The 22078-nt window shown below is 50.5% G+C and overlaps 1 protein-coding gene across 1 annotated transcript in view; it reads right to left on the bottom strand.

Moving 5' to 3' along the window:
- Positions 1–22078, bottom strand: part of ADAMTS17 (ADAM metallopeptidase with thrombospondin type 1 motif 17) — a 239517-nt gene that overhangs the window by 126550 nt on the left and 90889 nt on the right. The window contains exon 8 of the mRNA XM_033099930.1: positions 11380–11485. Coding sequence (XP_032955821.1) covers positions 11380–11485 — 106 coding nt within the window. The remainder of the gene's footprint in view (positions 1–11379; positions 11486–22078) is intronic.

Genomic DNA, 22078 nt, shown 5'->3' on the forward strand with positions numbered 1-22078 from the left:
TAAACCCAAATGTTCGTCAACAGAGACGTTCGAAAACTGAGGTACTACTGTATTTGGTTCCCACGGGGACAGCTGGAGTGTCAGCCTCAGGATGCATGAAAACTCAGAGCTGGGATCAGGTCATGATGCGTAGCCCAGCGTGTAAGGCAATTCACTGGCCCAAGGCAGCATGAAGCGTCTGGCTCTTCAAACCACAATACGCGCTTGATCTTTGAAAGGAATCTTTACAACCCTATGAAAGTCCACAAGTTTGAAAATAGGATCACTTTGGGGAAGGCTCTTACATTTTCTTTCCACTTTGGGGACCAGCCCTGGGAGTTTTCTTTCCTGAGCTACCTCTCACAAGGAAATGAATTGTGTAATCGTTTTGCAGGAGTCATTATATGCACAACAAAGACCAGAGACCAAGAAATACTGAAGACTAAGGCCAGGCGGTCACCAGGCTCAAGTCCCAGAGGTGGACCAGATTCTCAGGACACCTGAGTCCATTCATATGGCACCAAGAAGTGACCAGGGCCCTGGATGGTAGGGCTCACTCCACACCTTCAGATTCCAGCAGTTTCCACACAGCATTTGGGGGCTGCATCGGTCTTCTACACCTTGGGCAGTACCGGATTAAACGTGGAAAGAGAAAATGATTCCTACCACATCGAACCCAAAAGTCAATCGAGAGGCTGACTTGCTAACTGTGTAACTCCACCAACGGGTTAGCCGTGGATGGACTCTGCACATACAGGTAACTGGCAGCGAGGATGGAAAGAAGCCACCCTTAGGAAAAGCACAGTCACTCACACATCCGCTTCCACCTCCAAACTAGAAAGAAAACTTGAATGGGAGACCGAGCGAGTCAAGACAGGAATTTCAGCATTTCCAAGCTCTAGGTCAAGGACCTAGGTCTGCCCTTTCAGGATGTCCAAGATCTCTGCTGCAGGGGCTTTTGGGGAGTGTTTCCCATATTTATTCAGTGTTTCGGTCCTGCTGCTTCCTTCCATGTCCTACATGGAAAACCCCCATTTCACAGGCAAACAGAATTCCGGTTGACCAGCAAGTTTGTCAAGAGCCTGACATTCTGGAGTTTAGCCAAAAATTTACCAGATCGTACGATGTGTCAAGTTAAACATTTGCTCTAGAGTGGAGTCTCTTTTAACAGGTAGGACAGGTGGTGGTTGTACCAACCATGTCTACACAGAAATCTAGTCTCTAAGCTGTAGAGGAATTGAATGAAACCTAGCAGCAAACTTTGGAAGCCAGCCGAAGACCCCTCGAAGCCTTCTGGCTTTGCACGGGCAGTAAATAAAGCATGGGTGACAATAAGGGACCACAGGAGAGATTCCGAAATCAAGGCAAGAGAGCTATTCTAAAGATGCCTCCATGGAAAAACAAAAATGAAACAAACGTTTTCCCCTCATCCCCACCAAGTTATACATATGTGCATACAGGCACACCTCTTTTTACTGCACTCTGCTTTATGGCGCTTCACAGATGTTGCATGCTGTACACATTGAAGATAAGACCCTTCACCAGCAAAAAGATTACCAGTCACTTCATTGCAGCGGTCTGGAACCAAGCTAGCAATATCTCTGAGGCCTGCCTGTACAGACACATATACACCTGTGTATATATACACACACACACATATGCATACTCACACACACACTCATACATGCATACACACACACACATATACATACACATACATAAACATACTCACACACATGCATACACACATGCATATACACACACACACACATATGGCTCTATAGCTGCACCATGTAGCTAGGAGAGAGCGTGGCACTGAGATGAGGTCGCCTAAAAGGCTACCAATTTGATGCACTCTAACCATCAAATCCTCGCATGTGCAGGTGTCACCTGGCCGGGCTTAGACGCTACGTCCGTGGCCGGCTCCCAGGTGACGCAATGCTCGCTGGTCCTCAGACCACACTCGGAAGGGCGAGGCACCAGAGGCCATTTGACAGTGTTTGCCCAGCCTATTGCTGGTGCAGCACCCCCGCGGGGTGGCCTCACTGTTCTGTGCACAGGATAGGGGCGTTAGGTGTCATTTACCCCGCACGCTCGCGCTCCTGCCTGGAAGGCTGTCACCAGAAACCAACCTGTGCGTGCCTCTGGGTCCCAGGCAGGGGTCCTGTTGTTTGGTCCTCAGTGAGTCTTAAAGCTGCCCCATGTGAAGAGTCCTCGGGGACCCACGATGCTCTCAATGCAGGGGACACTATTATTCAGTTTCCGTTCCAAAGACCACCCGCCGTTTCTCTGTCCCCTCCTTCTCCGTAGCCTACCCGAGGACGCCAGGGCCAAGGTGTGGGCACAGGTTCCGCCCGCGTCACACAGCCGGCATCACAAGGCCCCGCGTGCCCCACACTTTAGCTCAGTATCTGCAGGGACTGTGACAGCCCGACGTGTTCCCAGCTCAGTTCAAAAGCGACCAACCCGCCTTCCTGCCCGTGGTCAGAAGTGACGTCGGGGAGCCACCAGGCTTACCTGACACCTGCCCCTTCTCAACACCGCAGAAGTGGTGGTTCTGATTAGCAAGACGATGTCTTTGTAATGCTTCCAGGGCCCTGCTGAGAAAACCAGATCCTCCCTCGCTCTATATCCATGCATTATGTGTCGGTTTCCAAAAGAGGCCCTTCCCAGATCGTCATGCGGGCCCCCTGGAACTACTGTGCTCTGTTCTGCTGTCGGGAACAAAGTGCCACATCTCATGGCCCCTCGAGACCCCGACAGCCCTTCTGCTGGCCCTACCAGGCAATGTGGAGCGTGTCCTCTGTGCCCGAGAATGGGCAGGATGCAGAGGGCTCTTCCCTGGAAGGTGCTGGTGGCAAATACCCAGGGTCTCAGAGAACGTGCATCCATCCTCAGATTTTTGGTCTGGAATTTTCCATCAGCGGTGGGCAGTAGATGAACAAGGATTTCAAGCATGAAACCGAACACCTTGGGAGAATGGGGGGCATGTGTTAGCCAGCTCGGGCTGCGGTAATAAAAACACCGTAAACCAGTTGGCTTATCAACAACAGAAATGTATTTCTCACAGTTCTAGAGGCTGGAAGGCCAAAATCAGGGTGCCAGCGTGGTTGGGCTCTGGTGAGAGCCCTTTCCTGGGCTGCCTTCTCATTATGTCCTCCTGTGGGGAAAGAGAGCTAGCTAGCTGTCCAGCCTCTTCCCATAAGGGCACTAATCCCACTCAGGAGGGCTCCTCCCAAATGACCTAATCATCCCGCAACGAGCTCCTTTCCAAATACCATCACAAATGGGGCTCAGGTTTCAACATTGAATTTGGGGGGTACAGACACATTCAGTCCACAACGGAGCCCTTCGCCTTGCAGAGAAATTCTCATCACGTCACATCCCGGCCACGGCCCACGGTACTTGCAAAACCCTAGCCTTGTAAGCAGAAGGTGCCTGTCAGAGTAACGGAAGGAAATCCAGTTCCAGGAGAGCCACGCAGGAAGGGCTCAGCCTCAGTGCAAGTTTGGTTTACGTGTGTAAGGGCAACACCATACATACCATGGCCGTGGCTCTGAGTCTCTGCTCAGCCACTTAGAGCGTGGGAAGGAGGGTGACCCTCCATCTGCAAAATGAGCCTAGGATGACTTCGGATATCCCTTCCAGCTCTGAGAACCATGAGAAAAGCCACTTAGCTGAAGCTGCCAGAAGCTCTGGCAAGCTAATGAGAAAACTGGCTCGCGTCTAATTCCTGCGATAGTCTGTAACGTAAGGAAGTTCTAAAGGGATTTCAGAATTTGGTTCTTCAGCCAAATTCAACTTTCCTCCCGTCTCCTCCAACACCCTCTCGGCCGACATGGTTTTAGGTAAGGCAATCCACCCGATAGCGAATGCAAAGAATTCCGGGGTGCAAACACCAGCAATGCTTTTGTAACCTTCCTTATTACAGTAAGGACACTCTGGAGGCCGCAGACGTCCCAGATCCAGCTGGATTTCCCATCACGGAGATAACGGCCGGCTAATAGAGGCTCGGCCTGGCTGCTCAGAAAGCAGGTGGGACCGCGTCTGCCTGCTTACGGAGAGCTTTTAACGGTTTTCCCTTTGTTTGTGTTCCCCTGGCCTGGGAGGCTGCGGTCAAGGTACTTTTAAGGACAACAGCTCTGGGCTTGCCAGGCGACTGTAAGACGTGTTCTCCCCTCACATTTGACTCCGCGTCCAGGGGAACACTCCAAAGGAAATCAGGGTAATTTCCTTGCCATTCCTGTTAATTCTGGCAGTGAGAAATTCCTGCTCAGGGCAGAAAGGCCGTTTAAATGGGGCCGCCTGCTACAAGGTTCCAGCTGCTCTGGACATGGCACCTCCCGTTTAAACTCACCCATCTGGAGGGGCAGAAGGAAATTCTGCTTTTGTTTATGTGGGGGAGGAGGAGAAAGAGACGGGGGAGGCAGAAGCTGCCATGGGCCCAACCAGACTGGGGCTGAGAGGAGCTGTGCAGGGGGCAGGCCGGCTTTGCACGTCCCCAGCGGCACTTGCTCTCAAGCCACGAGTCACTCTAGCTCAGCAGACGTGGGGGGATGTGGCCGAGGCAGAGGGCAGGGGCAGAGAGGACCCGGCTTGTGAATGAATGTGAAAGACACTAGCATTTTCAGCAGCCAATTAAAAAACTAATAATAATAAAATCAAAGGACACGAGGCCTGCATGTTTCGTACGATTCTGGAATCTGGATAAGACAGCCGAACCCAGAGAATGCTCTCTGCTGCCGACTTTGATCCAGGGGCAAATGCTGAGGAAACTGGACTCAGGAATCGCTCCAAGCACCTCCATGGGAAACCTGAGCTTCCCGAACATGCTTAGGACCCCCAAGTGCCGTTCAGTCTGGAAGGGGAGCCTGCAGGAGGCTGTGGGAGCTGAGTGGGGATGCAGGGAAAGACCCAGGGAGAAACCTGTCTGAAAATCCAGCATGGGAATTCTTTGCCCTAGAACGAGACCCAAGGCACCCGGGCCTGCCTGCAGACCATCTGGAGGAAGCACCCCCTCTTTCTGTTCCGCAAGAAAGGCCAACTGTCTGTGACACAACTGCCCTAACTCCCTCTACAACAAAAGCAACCGTTCCCCCCATGATTTCTAGAGTTGTCACATTCTCCAGAAATCCTCTCTCGGCTGTACCTTCCTTATCAGGCTGGTCCATCTGATGTATGTGCTGTGCCCAGTGGGCACACGAAGAGCGGTGGCTGCCCGGGCCGTCCACTGGCAGGCTAGCTGCCTGCTCGCATCTGGCCTGCATCACTCTGTGTCTCCTCCAGCTCGTTCTTAACACAGATCACAGACAAACACTTCCTCTCTTCACACATCTGGATAATGGCTTTCCTTACTTCCTGTTCTGGGATTGAGACAATTCTTTTCCATTTGAATTGTGTCGACTCCCAGTTATGAGAACATTTCCCCCAGAACAGTTCTCCCCTTCCCTTTCCCTCTGCTCCCCAGACCTCCCCAGAGACTCACCCACCCTATGCCCAGGAGCTTCGGTCCAATTTCTGTGCTGCAAACCAGGTGAGCTGTCCCCAGGGACACATCAACGGGACATCCTTCCGACGTCCCCTGCCCTGAACTATTTGCAGTGTCCGGTTCTAGGTGGAAAACACCCAGAGTGCCGGGACAGTGTCCTTCTTAGAGGATACCAAGCTTCCCAGGGGACCTACCTGGGCTGACTACTTCAGGGCATATGGTGGCATCCACCTGCCCTCGGTCCTCATAGCTCTAAGAAAGGGAATAAGGTCCCTGGACGCTCATGCGTGTGCCCTCCTCCCAGGGATGCCAGACAGGCCAGTGCTTCCCAGATGGGGGCACGGTTCCAGGGGGCCGTAAACATTCTGCAGCTCTGAGAACCCACCTGTGCACACACTGCTGCCACTGAGTCCATTTATAACTTTTCGCATGTCTGCAGCGCACATGTCACCGCTGTGTCACCAAACACAGCCCCCTACGAGGACATCTGTGTCTCTGAATCTCAGCCTTGCCTTGCTTGGCACTTCTGGGCATCTGCATACCTAGTACCTGGGGCCCCACCTGCTTCTCCCACCTGCAGGCTTCTGCCTGCCCCTTTCTTCCATCACAAGTCCCTTTTACTCTTGTTCTGAGCCTTCACGGTGGTCTCCCGGGAGGCGTCAGATGAGAGAGGCTAGCACTAAGCTGCCTGCATGGCAGCTTCCAGATGGCTGGCTTTTTTTCCCCTGGGTCACCAGCCGCGAGTGCGACTGGCTGGTGTGGCCTTCAGGAAGTGGCAAAGGGCATGGAATTTGGGCGAGTGAGAGAAGGCGAGTGAGAGCCGGGGAGAGCAGGACCATGTCCAGCATGCTGTGGCTCTACTCTGCCGGTGGCCCAGAAGGACAGGGTGGGGGAGGTGGGGCAAGAGCGGGAAGCAAGAAGGCAGACGAGAGCAGAATCACTGAAGAGGCTCCGGCAATACACGTGTGCGGTGGTTCTGCAGCGGGACATCCTGGAGAGCTTTTCTGAGCTCTCTCACCCCCGGAGTGTGCAGTCAAATTGACCTAAGGTGAGGCGCGGCGCTTTTCAATGCCTCAGGTACCCCACTCGTGCAGCACTGCCAAGTTCCCAAGTTCCCGACAGAAAGCAAGTTTTCAGAGGCCACCGGCTGAGCCAACCGATGGAGGAAAGGTAGATCTAGAATGGAAAGACCCAAGAAAGGGCATATGGAAGTCCTGAAAAACCCCAGGGAGAGCAGGTGGGGGAACGTGTACCCGAGGACACCTGGCGAGAGCCCAGATACAGGGCATGCTTCGGGCCCATTTGGAGGGCCTTTCAGAGATTTTACTGGGGTCAGAGAGGTCGCGTGGTTTGGACTGCCTCTGAAGACAGGCCCTGATCTGGCTCAGGCTTATCAAACAGATCCTCCTAAATCCAACAGGAGCAGGGATTTATTTCCTGCCAGGGAAAGCTCTTTGTTTCTACATATAAGACAGGCCACCCCCGGCTTTTTCTCTGTGGGTGGCCGAGGGTGCACTAACAGGATTCTCTCCCCTCTCTCATCACCCACCTGGAAGCCCTGCATTTCCACATTTCCCAGGAGCTCTCTCTGACCTGGGGGAGAAGCACGCTGTGCTCTGAGCTTCCTGGGCCCCGAACATCCAGTTGAGGGCCAGTTCTGTGCCCTCCTGGTCTCCAGCTGCACCAGGAGGGCGCCCTGTCAGTCAAGTGACTACCCTGGCCTATTTGATCTCCTTTCCCCCCAGATGAAAAGCATCCTAACCAGCTGTCAGAGAATCATTGACTTTCGCTTTTACAGTAAAACTTCCAAATCATAGCAAACACCATATTCTAAAACGCCAGTAGATGCATTCTGCCCGGGTCACTTTAATATTTTACCAAAGTCACTACCACCCTGCTTCCTGATCAGTGAGGGTGTCGCTAGGTTTGGTTTTTGCTTATCCCAGGGGCAGTCGGCGTGGACCTGAGCTTCTAACCCTCGTCAGGGGCGAAGTCCTTCTCACGACCAAGCAGTTGAGCCTCAAAAGCATGAGCTTACCTGAGAGAAACAATGCTTGCTTCTAGCTGTCCCTCCTTCTCTTTAAAACCAACTATTATCAACACCTTGGACGCTGAGGTCCACCACAAGGCACCCTGTCCTGCTTTCTGGAGAGAAAAAACCGGGCAGCATTGCCCAGCTGGACTTTTCTCTCAAGGAACGCCCCCAGCCCGCAGGGATTTGGTCCTAACCAGTAGCCGTTGGCAACCACAGCCCGCCAGAGGAAAGCGGACCAGTGCAGACATCTCCTCATGCTCAGGAGCTGTCCCTTTCTCCCGGTCACCGAGGATGAAGAGAGGCAAAAAGACCACAGGCTAACACACCCTCGTTTTTCCCACGGGCTCTAAAGCTCTCATGACAAGATTGAGACAGCTGCTTCCCGAACTCACACATCACCACGTTTCTACCACCGAGGTCAATCAAGGTCATATGTGGCTACTGACCAGGCAGCCATTCGTGGGCAAGAAGGCGCCCAAGGTCATGGCTGCTCTTTAATCGTCGGCGTGAGTGCTGCTCAGAGCCGACCCTTCCTCCAGGCGGAAACACAGGCAGTCCCTTCTCAGGTGCTCACTCACGACCCCCACCAGGCTTCTGCTTCACTCCCTGTCTAAAGCCAGGGCTGCAGAGGCTGCTTTAACAGGATGCTCGTTAGAAGGCTGTCAATCAATCTCCGCACCCCTACACCAGTTGCCTCAGGAAACCCTCCCGATGACACATTTACAGCAGCCATGCCGCTCAGTGTCCTTTCAGCTTTGGCTGGCAACAAACTGAAGGGGCCCTGGTTTTCTGGACCTATAACAAGCTCTCTTCTTTGTTACCTAGCTTTTGTAATTTAGGTCATTATTTGAATCGCTCTGGTACCTGGGTATATTATCATATAAGTGACGGCAAGTCATTTTAGATAGCGAATGGATTTAAACAAAAAAAAATACTAGTTCCCTAATCTATAAAGTAAAAGCTAAATAATATTTATTTCCTAGGACTGATTCAATAGCATAATGAATTCACAGCATCTAACTCAACAGGCGCTCAATAAATGCAGATCTGACTTGACTTAAACAGATCATACATTATTAACTCATGTCCTAAGCATCATTTTTGACTTGACCACGGTAAAGACTTTCCATTTAATTTATAATTTAGAACCGATGTGATTGCAAACTGGATTGGAGCTGTTTATAGTACCGAATACATTATTTTTGAACTACAATATTGAAAGTAAAACCATGCCTCCAAAGAGACACTGGAAAGAGGGAGAAAAATACAATTCCAGAACTCAGATGCGTTTAACTGCTGAAAATGAACCTACAACGTAGCTTTGTGTGTTCTAAGAGCCAGAGCAGAATGAACATGATTTTAACTTATGCAGCTCTCGTCTGACAAATGGAACACGCGACTCACACGGAAAGGGAATTTTTTCTCCTCACAGTTGGATCTAAGGGTAACTGCTCGCCACACATAGGAAGTGTGCCGGGTAACAGAAGGGCCACACCAACGCGTGCCCAAGTGCAAAGAAAGGCCATCCATCCATCAGATGTGTCACTTTATCAGTATTAAATGGTTAGGGCCCCTGGGGACGTCCTAGGGTCTACGTAGAGGGTTACCCGTGTTCATTTTCTAAAACTTTCACCGACAAATTTTCTTGGAGAACATGGACCAATGGCTCCCTCGGGTCCACTGAGAATACCATCCCATCCTAACCTCAGTTCACACGTACTTAAGGGACGTGGATGAAAACCGCTCCACGCCACTCCACGCTACGGAACAGCTTCCAAGTTGGGTATCTGTGAAGCAGCCTGGCCAGTGGCTCACTGAAGAGGGCACTTTGGCCTAGCCCTTTCCAAGCTTCCACATAGCCTCACTTCCTGCTGAGCCCAGGCTACCCAGAGGGATCCGAGGGATGGAATAAAGGTGGTTTCCTCTTTGGAGATCTGCCTCCCCATGCTTGTGAATAATCAGAGACAACAGAATTCCTGGGAAAACTATAATCACCCAAGGAGGTGCTGGGCCCAATGCTAGCAGGATTATTGGCTTTGATTAACAATACGGTGTTGTTTTGGCAGGTAATTAAAGTTCAGTAGCAAGCTATAAAGAGTCCTCCAAGAAATTCTCAACAGACTGTAGCTAAAGGCTCCTATAGGCCGGCTGAATCCATCCATTCATCTTTGCAGACCTCCTGGCTAAGACGCCAGTGGTTTGATCCAGCACAATGGCACAGGTCACCGAGGAGAAAATGGCCCTCTGTGTTCTTAATGTCCAGGAGAAAAAGCCTCTGTATAGCACGTGTGCAAAGAGCACTCTGGGATGTGCCCCGGCGTGAGCTGCCAGGGTCTAACGTGATTCATGCGTCTACTCAAACGTCCACAACAAGCGGCATGCTTGGGAAATGTTTTGACAATTCTGCATTCTCCCAGCCATTAGATAGTTGATTCCAGGGAGCTGTGACGCACTGGGTGTGGTCACTTGATCGTGAGAAGACCGAAGCCTTACCGAGTTGTGCTTTTCTTTCAGCCACCACTCTTGGATACAGGGTTTGTTTTGTTTTTTTAACAAATCAGAAATATGAGGACAACTTTGATTACAATTAATTTTAAAATTATTTTCTAGTAGTGTAGGCCACACAGGATGGGCAAAATGTTGTCACCGATATTTTAAAACTACTGTCGAGATGAAATAGCGGTGTACTTTGGAAACAATGGCTGATCGCACTTGTCTTGACCAATAACTTGTTATTTCCTCCTTAATCCCAGCAAATATGCGTAAGATGACTTGCCTTCACTGTACGCACACCATGACAACCAACAGATACAGAGAAGTCAATTACCAAACTGCCTACAGGAGTGAAAATGGGACCAGATAACCATAACAGAGCAAAAAAAAAAAAAAAAAAGCCACAGATATGGCTAATACTAGAAAAAAATAATTGCCTTTGCTCTCTTTATACATTGGTTTTACTCAGGCAGAAAAGCTTGAATGCACAGTAAGCGCCTGGGTATCTTATGACGTAGGTCATCAGAAAACCTGTACTATATATACATATATTTTAACCAAGAACTAGATTTCCATTTCATTGTGTTCTGTTCAAGCCAATATAAATGTTCCCATTGTTTTCCATACTCTGGCCTCCTCAATTTATTTATTTTTTAAGTTCTTAACTAGTCATATCTCAATTTTTCCTTAAGAGAAACATAAACAGACATCTACTCCAGGAGAAAGAGCAAACGCTCAGGCTGCAGTTCGGAGTCTGCTGGCTTTTTGCCACCCTGAAATTTCCTGTAGGTGACCCCAGCCTGGGGCCAGCAGCTCAACCCCCTGACCTTCTGTTTCCTTCTCTGAAAACCATGAGGACGCCTCAGACTCTCCCTACCACACCTTTAGGCTCAAAGGGTCTGTGGTTGTTTCCTCCTCAAGGGACGAATTTCCATGTGCAGAGGCAGTGGCTGTTAATGCTTTAAAACAAAGACACTGGGCTGTGTTTGAAACTAGCTGAAAAGAAAATAGGAAGTCAAACAGTGTGAGGATAAACCCCCTTATTTGAACAATATAGTTAGAGTGAATCAAAAATCACGCTGATCCAGGAAAGAAAAATGCAACTACAGAAGACACGCAGAGAAAAACCTCTTCCCATGACAGTGTGTGCTGTCAGAACTGACATGAACACCAAATTAACGTTTTAATTCTCAGAGCTTTTCTGTTCAGTAATCTCTCGGGGTCCCCAAAGGGCTGGGACCCAGGACTGCTGGCCGAGGTGCCCACTGTGGAAGAAGCAGAGGCACAGAGCAGCACCATTTTAGAACTTAGAGAATTCAAGCGCATACATACGTATCCAGGAAGGAATCGAAACAGGCAGAACAATGCAGAGGCTGATACTTACTTGTGGCCCAGCTCATGGGCGATGGTAAAGGCCAAATTGAGACCATTGTCTTCGGCAAGCACACATTTCCTCTTAGCACTGCACACACCTCCTAAGTAAGCAATTCCTGCAGCAGAGACACAAAACACATCCTCTTCAGAACGTGGGAGGCCCTGACCTCGCTGGGAAGGACCACACGGTCAGCACCACGTGGCCATAGTTAACATCACGCAAGGTCAGTATCACACACAGTTAACATCACGCAAGGTCAGCATCACACAAGGTCAGCATCACACATGGTCAGCATCACGCAAGGTCAGCATCACACACAGTCAGTCAGCATCACGCAAGGTCAGTATCACACACAGTCAGCAGCACACAAGGTCAGCATCACACACTGTCAGCATCACACACGGTCAGTCAGCATCACGCAAGGTCAGCATCACACACAGTCAGTCAGCATCACGCAAGGTCAGTATCACACACAGTCAGTCAGCATCACACAAGGTCAGCATCACACACGGTCAGCATCACGCAAGAACAACATCACATACAGTCAGCATCATGCAAGGCCAGTATCACACACAGTCAGTCAGCATCACGCACAGTCAAGAAAGGGGCAAACGGGGAACGACGACAGCATGGTGCTGGCCCTGCCATTCCAGAGCTCAGAGGGATGGGCTTACGTGATGCTTTCGTATTTGCCCAAGAATAAGAAGAACCAGCATAAACATCTATCATGCCCTTAATATTCATCGTGCAATATGCTGAGCAGTTTACATCGATTATCTCATTTAGTCCTCCCTACCCAGGGTCGTGGTAACAAGGAAACTGAGGTTCAGAGGGCAAAGGTACCTTGCCCAAAGTCACTGGGATTGGCACCCGATGCAGGGAACCGTCCAACTTCAGTGTTCAGGGCTGGGACCAGGGGAGGCTGGGAAGTCAGCCAGTGTGCAAAGTTTACGCAGGGTCTCCCTCTCAGAGCTGACCCTGCCACTGCAACGTCTCTGACAGGGAGGGAGCACGTCCTCAATTTGTGTACCCTGAGCACCTCCTTCTCCCCACCCCCGTCCTGGCCGCGTTAGGGTCAGTGCTCTTGGGGTGTGTGCCTGGATCCAGGATGGGGCTGCTGGAGCACAGGCCAGGCAAGGCTGTGCAAAATGTTCCAAAAACTTTCAGGAGAGAGACAGACGAAACCGGGAACATGGAGGGAGGGAGAGAACGCTGACGAGTGACGTCACCAGTGAGGATGAGCCCCACCGAGCGGGCTCGCTCATCTCTGCACACACTTGCCTGGGGACCTTCCCTAGACAGGAAAACTGAACCCACTCAAGCAGGAGAAACGCAGATGCAGGGGATGTGTGAGTCAGGGCTGAGGAGAGCGGCGGACGGCTGCCAGCCTCTAGAGGACACGTGGGAGCGTACAAGGGAAGAAATGCTGGTCTGGCAGAGGAACGTGTAGCAACAACACAGGGGCGCTGGATGGACAGGACGCGTCTGAGGAATGCCGGGCGGCGTGCAGGGCACGGGCCACAGGTGCAGCGGACACTCCAGGGCAGACATGGCCCCATGGCAGCTCTCCATGCTTCCTCTTAGATTCAGCTATCTCTGCACACAGGACGGACACCCCTCACCACTCAGGTACCCCTGAGGACTTATCTCAATAAAAGTGGGAGTCTATGGACCCCCCACCCCCTCCCAAGGCTTGAGACAGTATTCAAGTGAGGACTGGAAACTCCTGTACCCCATTGTGGGTTGTAGCCGACAACTCAATATGGCCTGTGAGATGAATAAGTGGTCGCAGCTGGGGTGGTTGGCAGGTCACACAGCTGAGGAGGCTCAGTGCCCTGCCGCTGTGACATCACAAGGGGTGTGCGCTGCCCTGCGGCTCTCCTGGCTGCACTGTCTGCCAGGCCAGCTCTGTGCCCTGGGAGGGGCTGTGGCCACTGCCCGAGGGACCCCGCCCTGTTCAGAGGACCCCTTCACTCACGTGCACAGGTGCGTTAGGACCTGAAGGTAAGCTTGCAGGCACAGGAGTTGCAGCGGGCAGCGGAGGACAGGATGAAGGAATTCATTAAGGAAAAGTGAACCTCCCTCTCTGCTCCCAAAGGGCTGAGCCCACGTCCTCTCTGTTGACATCACATCCCAGCTGGGTGGCCTCGGCCACACACAGGGCACCCCGTCCCGCCTAACCCTCCCGACAGGCGCGGGTGGATGGGCACCCGCTCTCGTGGGGCACACCGAGCTAAGCACCACACCACGTCTATTTTTATTTAGAAACATGCAACACGCTCGGCCAAGGTTGAAGAATTTTTCTTAGGAGAGAAAGAAAAAAGAAAGGGGGGCAAAAAAGGGATTTGGCCTCAAGACGCATTTTTTTTTCCTTTTTTTTTTTTTTTTGCACGTGGACATCATAATCCAACCATGCAGATAATTGGAAGGGGAAACATGACAACCAGGAGGGACGCGATCTGGCTCCTCGGTGCCTTCAAGGTCATCATTCTGGTTTTGTTTAAAAATGCTCTGTGGGTTGCTGCAAAAAGTCCAGCAGTGAGTCTCTGGAATGCTCCCACCCAGCACTGCTGGAATGTCTGTGCAGCGCACGCGTGCACGTACGTGCACACACGTGTATGTGCACACACACGTACATGCATACACACACACACACACACACACACACACACACACACTCTCAAACGCATACCCAGCAGCACCCGCCCAGCGCAGGCCGGGCCTCCTGGGTCAATAAATCAGTCACAAACAATCCGTGCACGCCCGGGAGAAGTCGTCTGGTGAGGGGGGGTTAGGAGACATCTAAGCCAGCTGCGCTGAGCTTGCTGTCCCTAGAGTGTCTGCTGACCCAGCAGACTTTAAATGCCACACAAACATGTCCCCAGCCCCAGCCACACTCAGCGCCCGGAGCAGGCAGTCCCAAGTGTCCACTCTAATTAGTTAACACGCAATGCTAGGGAAACAGCCAAGCCAAGAGCCGTCCAATAATTGCATTTTAATTTTTCCAAGGCACAGATGATGTTTTAAATGAGAAACAATGGATCAGTTTGTTTACAGAAAAAAGCTCTCACACAAAGGTGGATTAAGGTTGGGGTTTTTTTTGTGTTTTTTTTTTAACGATTTATTCTGGTTGTGAACCAACTGGTCATAAAACCGATCAAGGAAAAGTAAGGAAAAGGGGAAAAAAAAAAAAAGGCCCCTGACACTCAGTACAGAGGCCGAGTGCATTTATGAGTGACGGTGTGGAAATACTTAGAACTCACAAAACAAAGTCTGGAGAAAATCCCAGGTTGTTGTAAAAGTAAGAGCTGCAGGGAATAAATGGTCATTAGGCCGTGAGCTTCAGAGAGAAACAAAGACCAGCACTATTCCCTGTTTCCTGGACAGAAACAGTGGTCTGCAGAGGAGGGTGTGTGCTGGGGGCGGGAGAAATGCCGTCACCCCTGGCTGCAAAGGCACCAACCTGGAAATACCCAACCGATCCCCCCATCAGCACTTGTCAAGAAAGGCGGAAAACCCAGTTTTCTCTCCAGTGACTTCTCTCATTAAAAAGTGAAGTCTGTGACCCCAAGTTCTCCGAACGCCAGTGCTAAAGTTAAGGAACCAGAGGGAGCTTCCTAGGGAGCTGGCACGTCCTACACAGACAGCAAGGATTTCTTAGACCCACGCGTGGGGCTTTCCGTGGTTTCGGCCCTCCGTGATTTAAAATTCTCCACAGAAGAAATGATTTCTTTTCAAACTTTTAGAAACATCAACCCCAGCTGTTTGCAGAGCTTCCTGGAACAAAAGGGAAGCAGGAAGGCGAGTGGATTTATCAGGGTCCTTTCCATGGGCAAGCACTGCTCACATGTCTAACCCTCCCTAGGTGGCAGACATCACTGGCTCCATTTTACAGATGGGGAAATGGAGGCTCCATAACCAGACTCAGATGCAAACACAGGGCTCTTTCTCTAACACTCACACACCTCCAGGCAAACCTTGGGGCCTCCTCACCAAAGCTGGGACAACCAACAACAATGAATCATCTTTGTGGAGTTAGAAGATTTTTACAAATCTCAGTGCGCGATTATACAGAGATGTGCGTGGGTGGGACAGCGTCAAGATTTCAGGTGTTTAAGTCCAAATGTTTCTAATCCTAAAGATAAAAAGACCCGAGGGAAAGGTGTAATAATGTCAACCGCAGTTACCTCTAAAACATGGTGAAGTCATTATAGGTCTTTTTCATTTTCTTCTTTCTTTTACAATGAATATGTACTTGCTGTGGAAATTACAGTGATTGGTTATATTTCATTTACCCACAGTGACACGCCGCAGACGCAGAAGTGGGAATCCAAAAAGAAAAGAAAACCCTCCAGATTTTGATATTGATACGAAGGAAGTTTACAGTCCACCCATAATTCACTGTGTTCTATCCTAACTCCATCTCTATGGCACCCCTGGCACAGATGAGGGAAGCCAAACACATCTGAAAAATCTGAAATGCTCCAGGTAGAAATCAAGGGCTGGAAAGAATTTTTTGCGGATGCCGGGAGAAAAACTATTTAATTCATGCAGAAAAGCAGATCACGGCCACCAGAGCCTCCTGACTGATCTTCCCAGTCATGTCACCTCGGTGTCGACACTCTTCTCCTTTCTTTCCTTTTTCTCGGGAGGAACACAATTTGACAGGAAACTGGGTGAGGAGGATTAATTCTTTTCAGTAGAAAACTGCACGGTGTAAACACATAATCCTTGAACTCAGGCTTGACTGTGGGCTCCTTTCCGGATGTAAGAAGTAAACAACACACGACTGTACAAACTCTGGTATAAACGGTCATGCGTGAAGAGTTGGCAGCTGTTGGCCTCGTTGCCCCCACGTCTCAGACCTTCTTGGGCTCTGCCTCAGAGAGAAACGGTCAAGTCTCTGCTGCCAACTGCTCAAGAGGTACCAGCCCCATCCCGGTTACCATGGAGACACCACGCTGCCAATGATAAAAAAGCAACTTACGTCTAATCACAGTGGTTGACACTGGGTGGCACGTGCAGGCCCACTGACAAGCCCTTGAGCTCTTGTGACTATCTCTAAGTGGTTGGAGGTATGATTTGAATTGGTGAACCACATTTAAACGCAAATGTCTTACAGTCTAGGATGTGACAAATGAAAACTAACTACAGTCAATTCTCACTACTCATGGTAGTTAGACCCTAGAAATTCCCCGTGAACACTAAATTTGCGAATACAGAACCATTGTCCCTAAGAGAAATACAGGGTTAGGTTCCTGTGAGCCTCTGGTTGCAACATTTTCACCAACGGTCCACTGATCAACACATTAGCTCGTTTTATATGTGTTTCTGTTTAAAGCCATCTTATTTAATATACAGAGGGTGCCAGAAACATGGCCACGAAATGCACACGTGTTTACAGGGTAAGAGTGGAAAAAGGAAGGCAGAGTCACCTTGTTCGTCCTCATCTGAGAACGTGCCTGTCAGGCAACTCATCTTCCCTCTCTTCATATGTGGCCACAAAAGCAAAAGCACTGATTTTGGAATTACAGGTAAATTTCAGAGAGTAGGCGAATCCATACGTGCAGAATCCGCGAGTGATGAAACTCCACTGTATCCCACAAGGTCGTGTCCTATTCACAGGCACGATGGAGTCCTCATCAGCTGCAATAAGGAGATTCAGAGTCCATGTAAATGCTGCTTCTATTTCCTAACTCTGTTACGAATCTTAATGAGCTGACCAACTCAGATCCATTGTCTTCTGCAGTTTTGCTTCCATGTTCTCTCTGAGGTCAGTGGTCCCCAGAGCCCATGGTCTGCACCCTACGTCACTGACCCCTAAAGGGTTCTACACCGAGTGGACAGAGTCCCATATCCGCTGAAGGACAGGTGCAGCTTCTAACAAATCAGGAAAGAACGTGAATGACGCAGCTCTGGAAGGCAACAGGAGAGGTGGCCGAAGTGGCATGGGCCCACTGCTTGAGACTGAAGGGCACGTCCTTCCAGACCTGACCCTGACCCTGACCTTGGCTTTCTGCCCCAGCTCAGTGCCACCAGCGCTCAGAGGCACAGCTGGATAACCCCTCCCACATCTTGCCTTGTCTTAGCAATTCCACCACCAGGAGGTATGTCAGTGTCCCTGCTTCTCTACTTCTGGGTCCCTTGGGATCAGTCAGAGTGGAAGCAAAATGACCTACCCAAGGTCTCTATCCCTCCACCACACACCACAGACGGGGGTGTCGGGGTGAGGCAATTGCTCAAAGAGGGCGTTCGCTCCCTCCTGAAACACGAACATTGCAGAAGCTGCCACTACAGTTCACAAGTGCCTGCGCCTGACACCTATGTACTGAGCAGAGAACACTGATGAACTGGCCAGGTCAGCAGCTTACTCAAGGTTAAAGGAAGGAGAGAGTGGATAAAGTTTGAAGGTAATAGCCTCCAGGTCTGATCAGCAAGGGGCTCACAGGCTCGTTTCTGAGACTTACAACAAAGCTAGAGGACTAAACGGTGTGGGACTTGCCTAAACAGACATTTCAATCAGCGGAACAGAATTCAGCGTCCACAAGGAACCCTTCACGTTGACAGTCTATTGATTTTTGACAAGGGTGTCAAGACAATTAAATGGGGGTGGGGGAGCCTGTCTTTTCAACAGATGGTGCTGGGACAACTGCATAGCCACACGCAAAAGTATATCAGACCCTTTCTTTACATCATAACACGAAAATGAACTCCAAGTGGATCAGACTTCAATGTGAGACTTGAAAGTACAAAACGCTTTGAAGAACACATAGAAGTAGCTCTTTCTGAGCTTGCGGTAGGCAAAGCCTCCTCAGTTATAACACCAAACATGCAAGTGAGAGAGAGAAAGGAAAAAAGAAAACAGCCGTTCGGTGTGTTCCCCAAAGCAGACAGCCCACCTGGCATGGGGGAATGGGTGGGTAGGGCCTGGGCGTGAGGGGGGCCGTCGCCGAGCCAGGCATGACTGTGAGAGTTTCCCAAAGAAGCCCCCCAGGCTCCCCCCTGCATTATGGCTTTCTGCTAACTGGGATCCACCCCAAAAGCCTCTGTGCCACAGGCTAACTGGCTCAGCAAGCCCAGGTGTCATGTGAGCTGCCGCTTTGTGACACAGCTGTCTGACTACGGGTCTCTGTGGGCCCTTCATGACAACCACGGCTGAGAACAAACATGTCCTCACGCTGCTTATCCCAGGCACCTCCCGGATCTGGGGCTTTGGGAAGAGCTGTCACCCCTGGTGAGGGAATAACACAGGGTCCCTGGACTGCAGCGGTGGCTCCTACAAGACCACATTTTGATGAGTGAAGTGCAAACGAACGAGTAAATCCCCACTGGGATTCACGAGTTGGAAGCAAAAGCGTTTATCCCAACAGTCTGCTACATTCTGTGGAAACCAAAACACGCTAGGAGAGGGAGAGGGAAGAGAAATAACTTGATATTCAACCTCCACAACCAACTTGAGCCAAATGCAGGAGGTGTGGCACAGGCTTCCCGTCCCCCAGGCAAGAGTGCACGCAGGGTGCTGCCATGTGGGAGGGGATCTCTAGGGACCAAGGCGCCTCTCCTCGGAGGACCCCACAGAGGCACAGGGGCTTCTGGGACAGGCTCTGAAAGGGCCCCCAGAAGGTTCACCTCAGGATATCTGAGGAGGGAGGTCTGTCCAAACATCCTTGAAAATCTCTCCCTTTGACAAATACCTCATCAAGTGTTTCCTGACTGCCTGTATGTGACGGCATCAGGCCAGCTGCAGAATTTGAAGTTGGGCGAGAGCAGCGCACGCCTTGGAAAATGGCCTGGAGAACAGCACCCCAGTGAAAAGACAGCAGGCAGGTGGAACAGTGAGCAGAGAGGTTCTCCACCAAGCTCAGGGCCCGAGGGTGGGCCCTGGGGTCTTTAACAGAGAATAGCCCCAGGGACCTGAGTCTAGATCTAGCCTCATGGGAAAGCAGACAATGGAGACAGGAGATGGAGCTTGTGACGAGGCCTCGCTGCCCCCAGACGCACTTAACTGGGTCGCCTGTCATAGCAGAGGGTCCCCTCACAGAACCATGCCCTCATTCTCACTTCTGTCACTCGCCAAATGTCCCTGGGCACCCAGGACCACAGTTAGCTCCTCGTCGTGGGAGCATTTGCAAGCAGCACCATGCGTGCCAAGGTGATGGAGCTTTCCAGTTCCTTCTAAAGCCCTCTGAACCCGGTCTGTGGTCCCTGAACAACAGAGAGGAGCACAGACCCATCCTCTAGCGCTATCCATTCTGGAAGCGTGTCCACCTAACGAGTCAATGCCTGCACCCCCACAGCTGCAACTCCCCACACGTGCACGAGTGTGTGTGGACTTGTGTGTGTGCACGCCAAGTGTGGGTGTGGGTGAACATGACCCTTGGCAGACACCACGGGACGGTGTCCCTGTCGGCTGGCTGTGTGAGGTGGGTGCCCACGCTCCGACAGCAATGGACCCAAGTGAATTCTGAAAGCTTTCACCGGTTCATTTTTCTCATCCACTGCACTGCTTAGCATTTCCTTTTGTCAGTAATTTTACACGGAACTTTGTGAGTTGAATTCAACAGTCTTAAGACTCCTCTGTCTTTCTCACTGTAAATGTTTTCCCTTCATTGGTGTGACAGAATGCCCTCCCTCTCTCCGGAGAAAATTGGGGGTTTCAGTGGGGGGAGGTAGGGAGGAGGTGTGATGTGTTTCACCTAAAACTATGCCCTCTTTGTGGGGAATGAGATAACTAAGGCTTCCACAGGCCAGATGTCCCCAAAGGTGCTCTGAGAGGAGATTTCTGTGCTCTCTGAGGAGATCGACGGCTACCTGGAAAAAGGAGCCCCTTTCTCACGGCCCAAGTGTGGGCCTTGAGTCAGTCCTATTGAAATTAAACTCATCAGAGCAACTTCAGACAGAGCCATGAGGGGAGACAAAATCACGACGACCGCCAGAGCCAGGTGCAAAGGTCAGGTGCCTGGTGAGAGTGACCGCACACATTTTAATCCTGCCTGGGTCGTGGACTCCATCGTGTCCCCTTAACAGACGCCCTCTCCCCCAGTGTGATTATATTTGGAGATGAGACATTTAAAGAGGTCACTAAGGTTAAGTGAGGTCGTCCGTGTGAGGCTTGAATCCAATGTGGCTGGTATCCTAATAAGAGGATGAAGAGGCGCCCGCAATGTCCCCCACCCCGCCCCGGGTATGCAGAGAACACAACTGAGGACACCGTGAGAAGGTGGTTGTCTACAAGGCAGGACGAGAAGCCTCATCAGAAAACCAACCCTGACAGCACCTTGATCTTGAACTTCCAGTCTCGAGAACTGTGAAAAAAATAAATGTCTGTTGTGTAAGCAACCGAGTCTGGGGTATTTCGTTATGGCCGCCTGAGCTGACTAATACACCCAGAGCGTAACCTGGGTACAAACGGAAGTGGCCTGTGTCCCCCTTGCTCACGTGGGTAACTGACAAGGCCAGTGGTCACCGGAACTTGCCATCTTCGTGTGCGGCATGACACCAGAGCCACCCAACACGCCGTGGGAACAAGTTCACTTGCTCAGAACATAGTTAACAGCCAGGATCTGAGCTGGAAAGTTGTATGAGCACCCCATTGAAACAGCAACCAAAATGCTTGATAGAGGAACTTGGGGAGTTGAAGAAGTATCGCTCGCTCTACAGAAAATCATACGCGTAAACACCTCAGGCGGCTGCGTGCGGAGGTGCAGAGGTGACATTCCTCAGTGTCCTGGCAACATGTACCATGCGAGTTAGAGCTGGTGATCCCTGTATGGGGAAACTAAAGCACCCGGGAGAGAAGTAGGAAGCTGACATTGCGCCAAATGCAGACCCACGTCATTCAGAGCCTCTGGTGGCAGGAGGCTCCTTGGACACGCCCCATCCCTACAAAACGTTTCTGAAGGATTGGAAGCTGAGATCTCTTCACATCCCCAGAGAATTCCAAAGAATGTCAGGTAAAGGTGGCAGGGCCTCCTGAGAGGTGACTTGAGGGGCAGAGAACTTCTGGGTCTGTATAGGAACCTGTAAGCCTCACTTGGTGGCACACAGTAGGCCCGCAAAAATGTGTGTCAAACAAGTAAAAGGGAGCATGGCTACTGGTTGAGCTCAGTGAATCCCCCAAAAAGCAGAACCAACAGCAATAGGCATTATTCCAGGTTCTACATCAAACGATCGCATTGTACACTTTAAATATCTTACAGTTTTGTCAATTATACCTCAGTAACATTGGAATAAAAATAGTTTGTCTTAAGAGCATTCAAGGTAGATGAAGTCACAATGGTATTGATTAGTTAATTAGTGAAAGTGGTATTAATTAGTCATAGTGGTATTAATTACTCAAGGTTTGCTCTTATCTGTCTCACCAGACTTTATCTGCATTACCTGCATTTCTTGGACCATATGAGCTGCTTCTACAATTCACCTTTACTGGATTCCAAGGACCCTTGCAATGGAATGTTCTTGTAACTTGCCTGAGACAACCTTGACAAATGGCTTCACCCCCTCCTCTCACACTAATAGCTCTGTTTCTACAGGAAGAAAAAAGCACAAGGCCATGCGTAGAAATATTTGCCAAGTTAGCAAAGAAACAGAAAAGCTTTCTCAGAATAATTAAGAAACCACATTTCTCGCTAAATGCTTAGCCTAGCAAAGTCATTCTCTCGGGGATGAAATGTGGAATGTAAGTGAAAGCCGGGAGGAGGGTCAGTAA

Source organism: Rhinolophus ferrumequinum, chromosome 28 (assembly GCF_004115265.2).
Source record: "Rhinolophus ferrumequinum isolate MPI-CBG mRhiFer1 chromosome 28, mRhiFer1_v1.p, whole genome shotgun sequence".
NCBI classification, from domain to species: Eukaryota; Metazoa; Chordata; class Mammalia; order Chiroptera; family Rhinolophidae; genus Rhinolophus; species Rhinolophus ferrumequinum.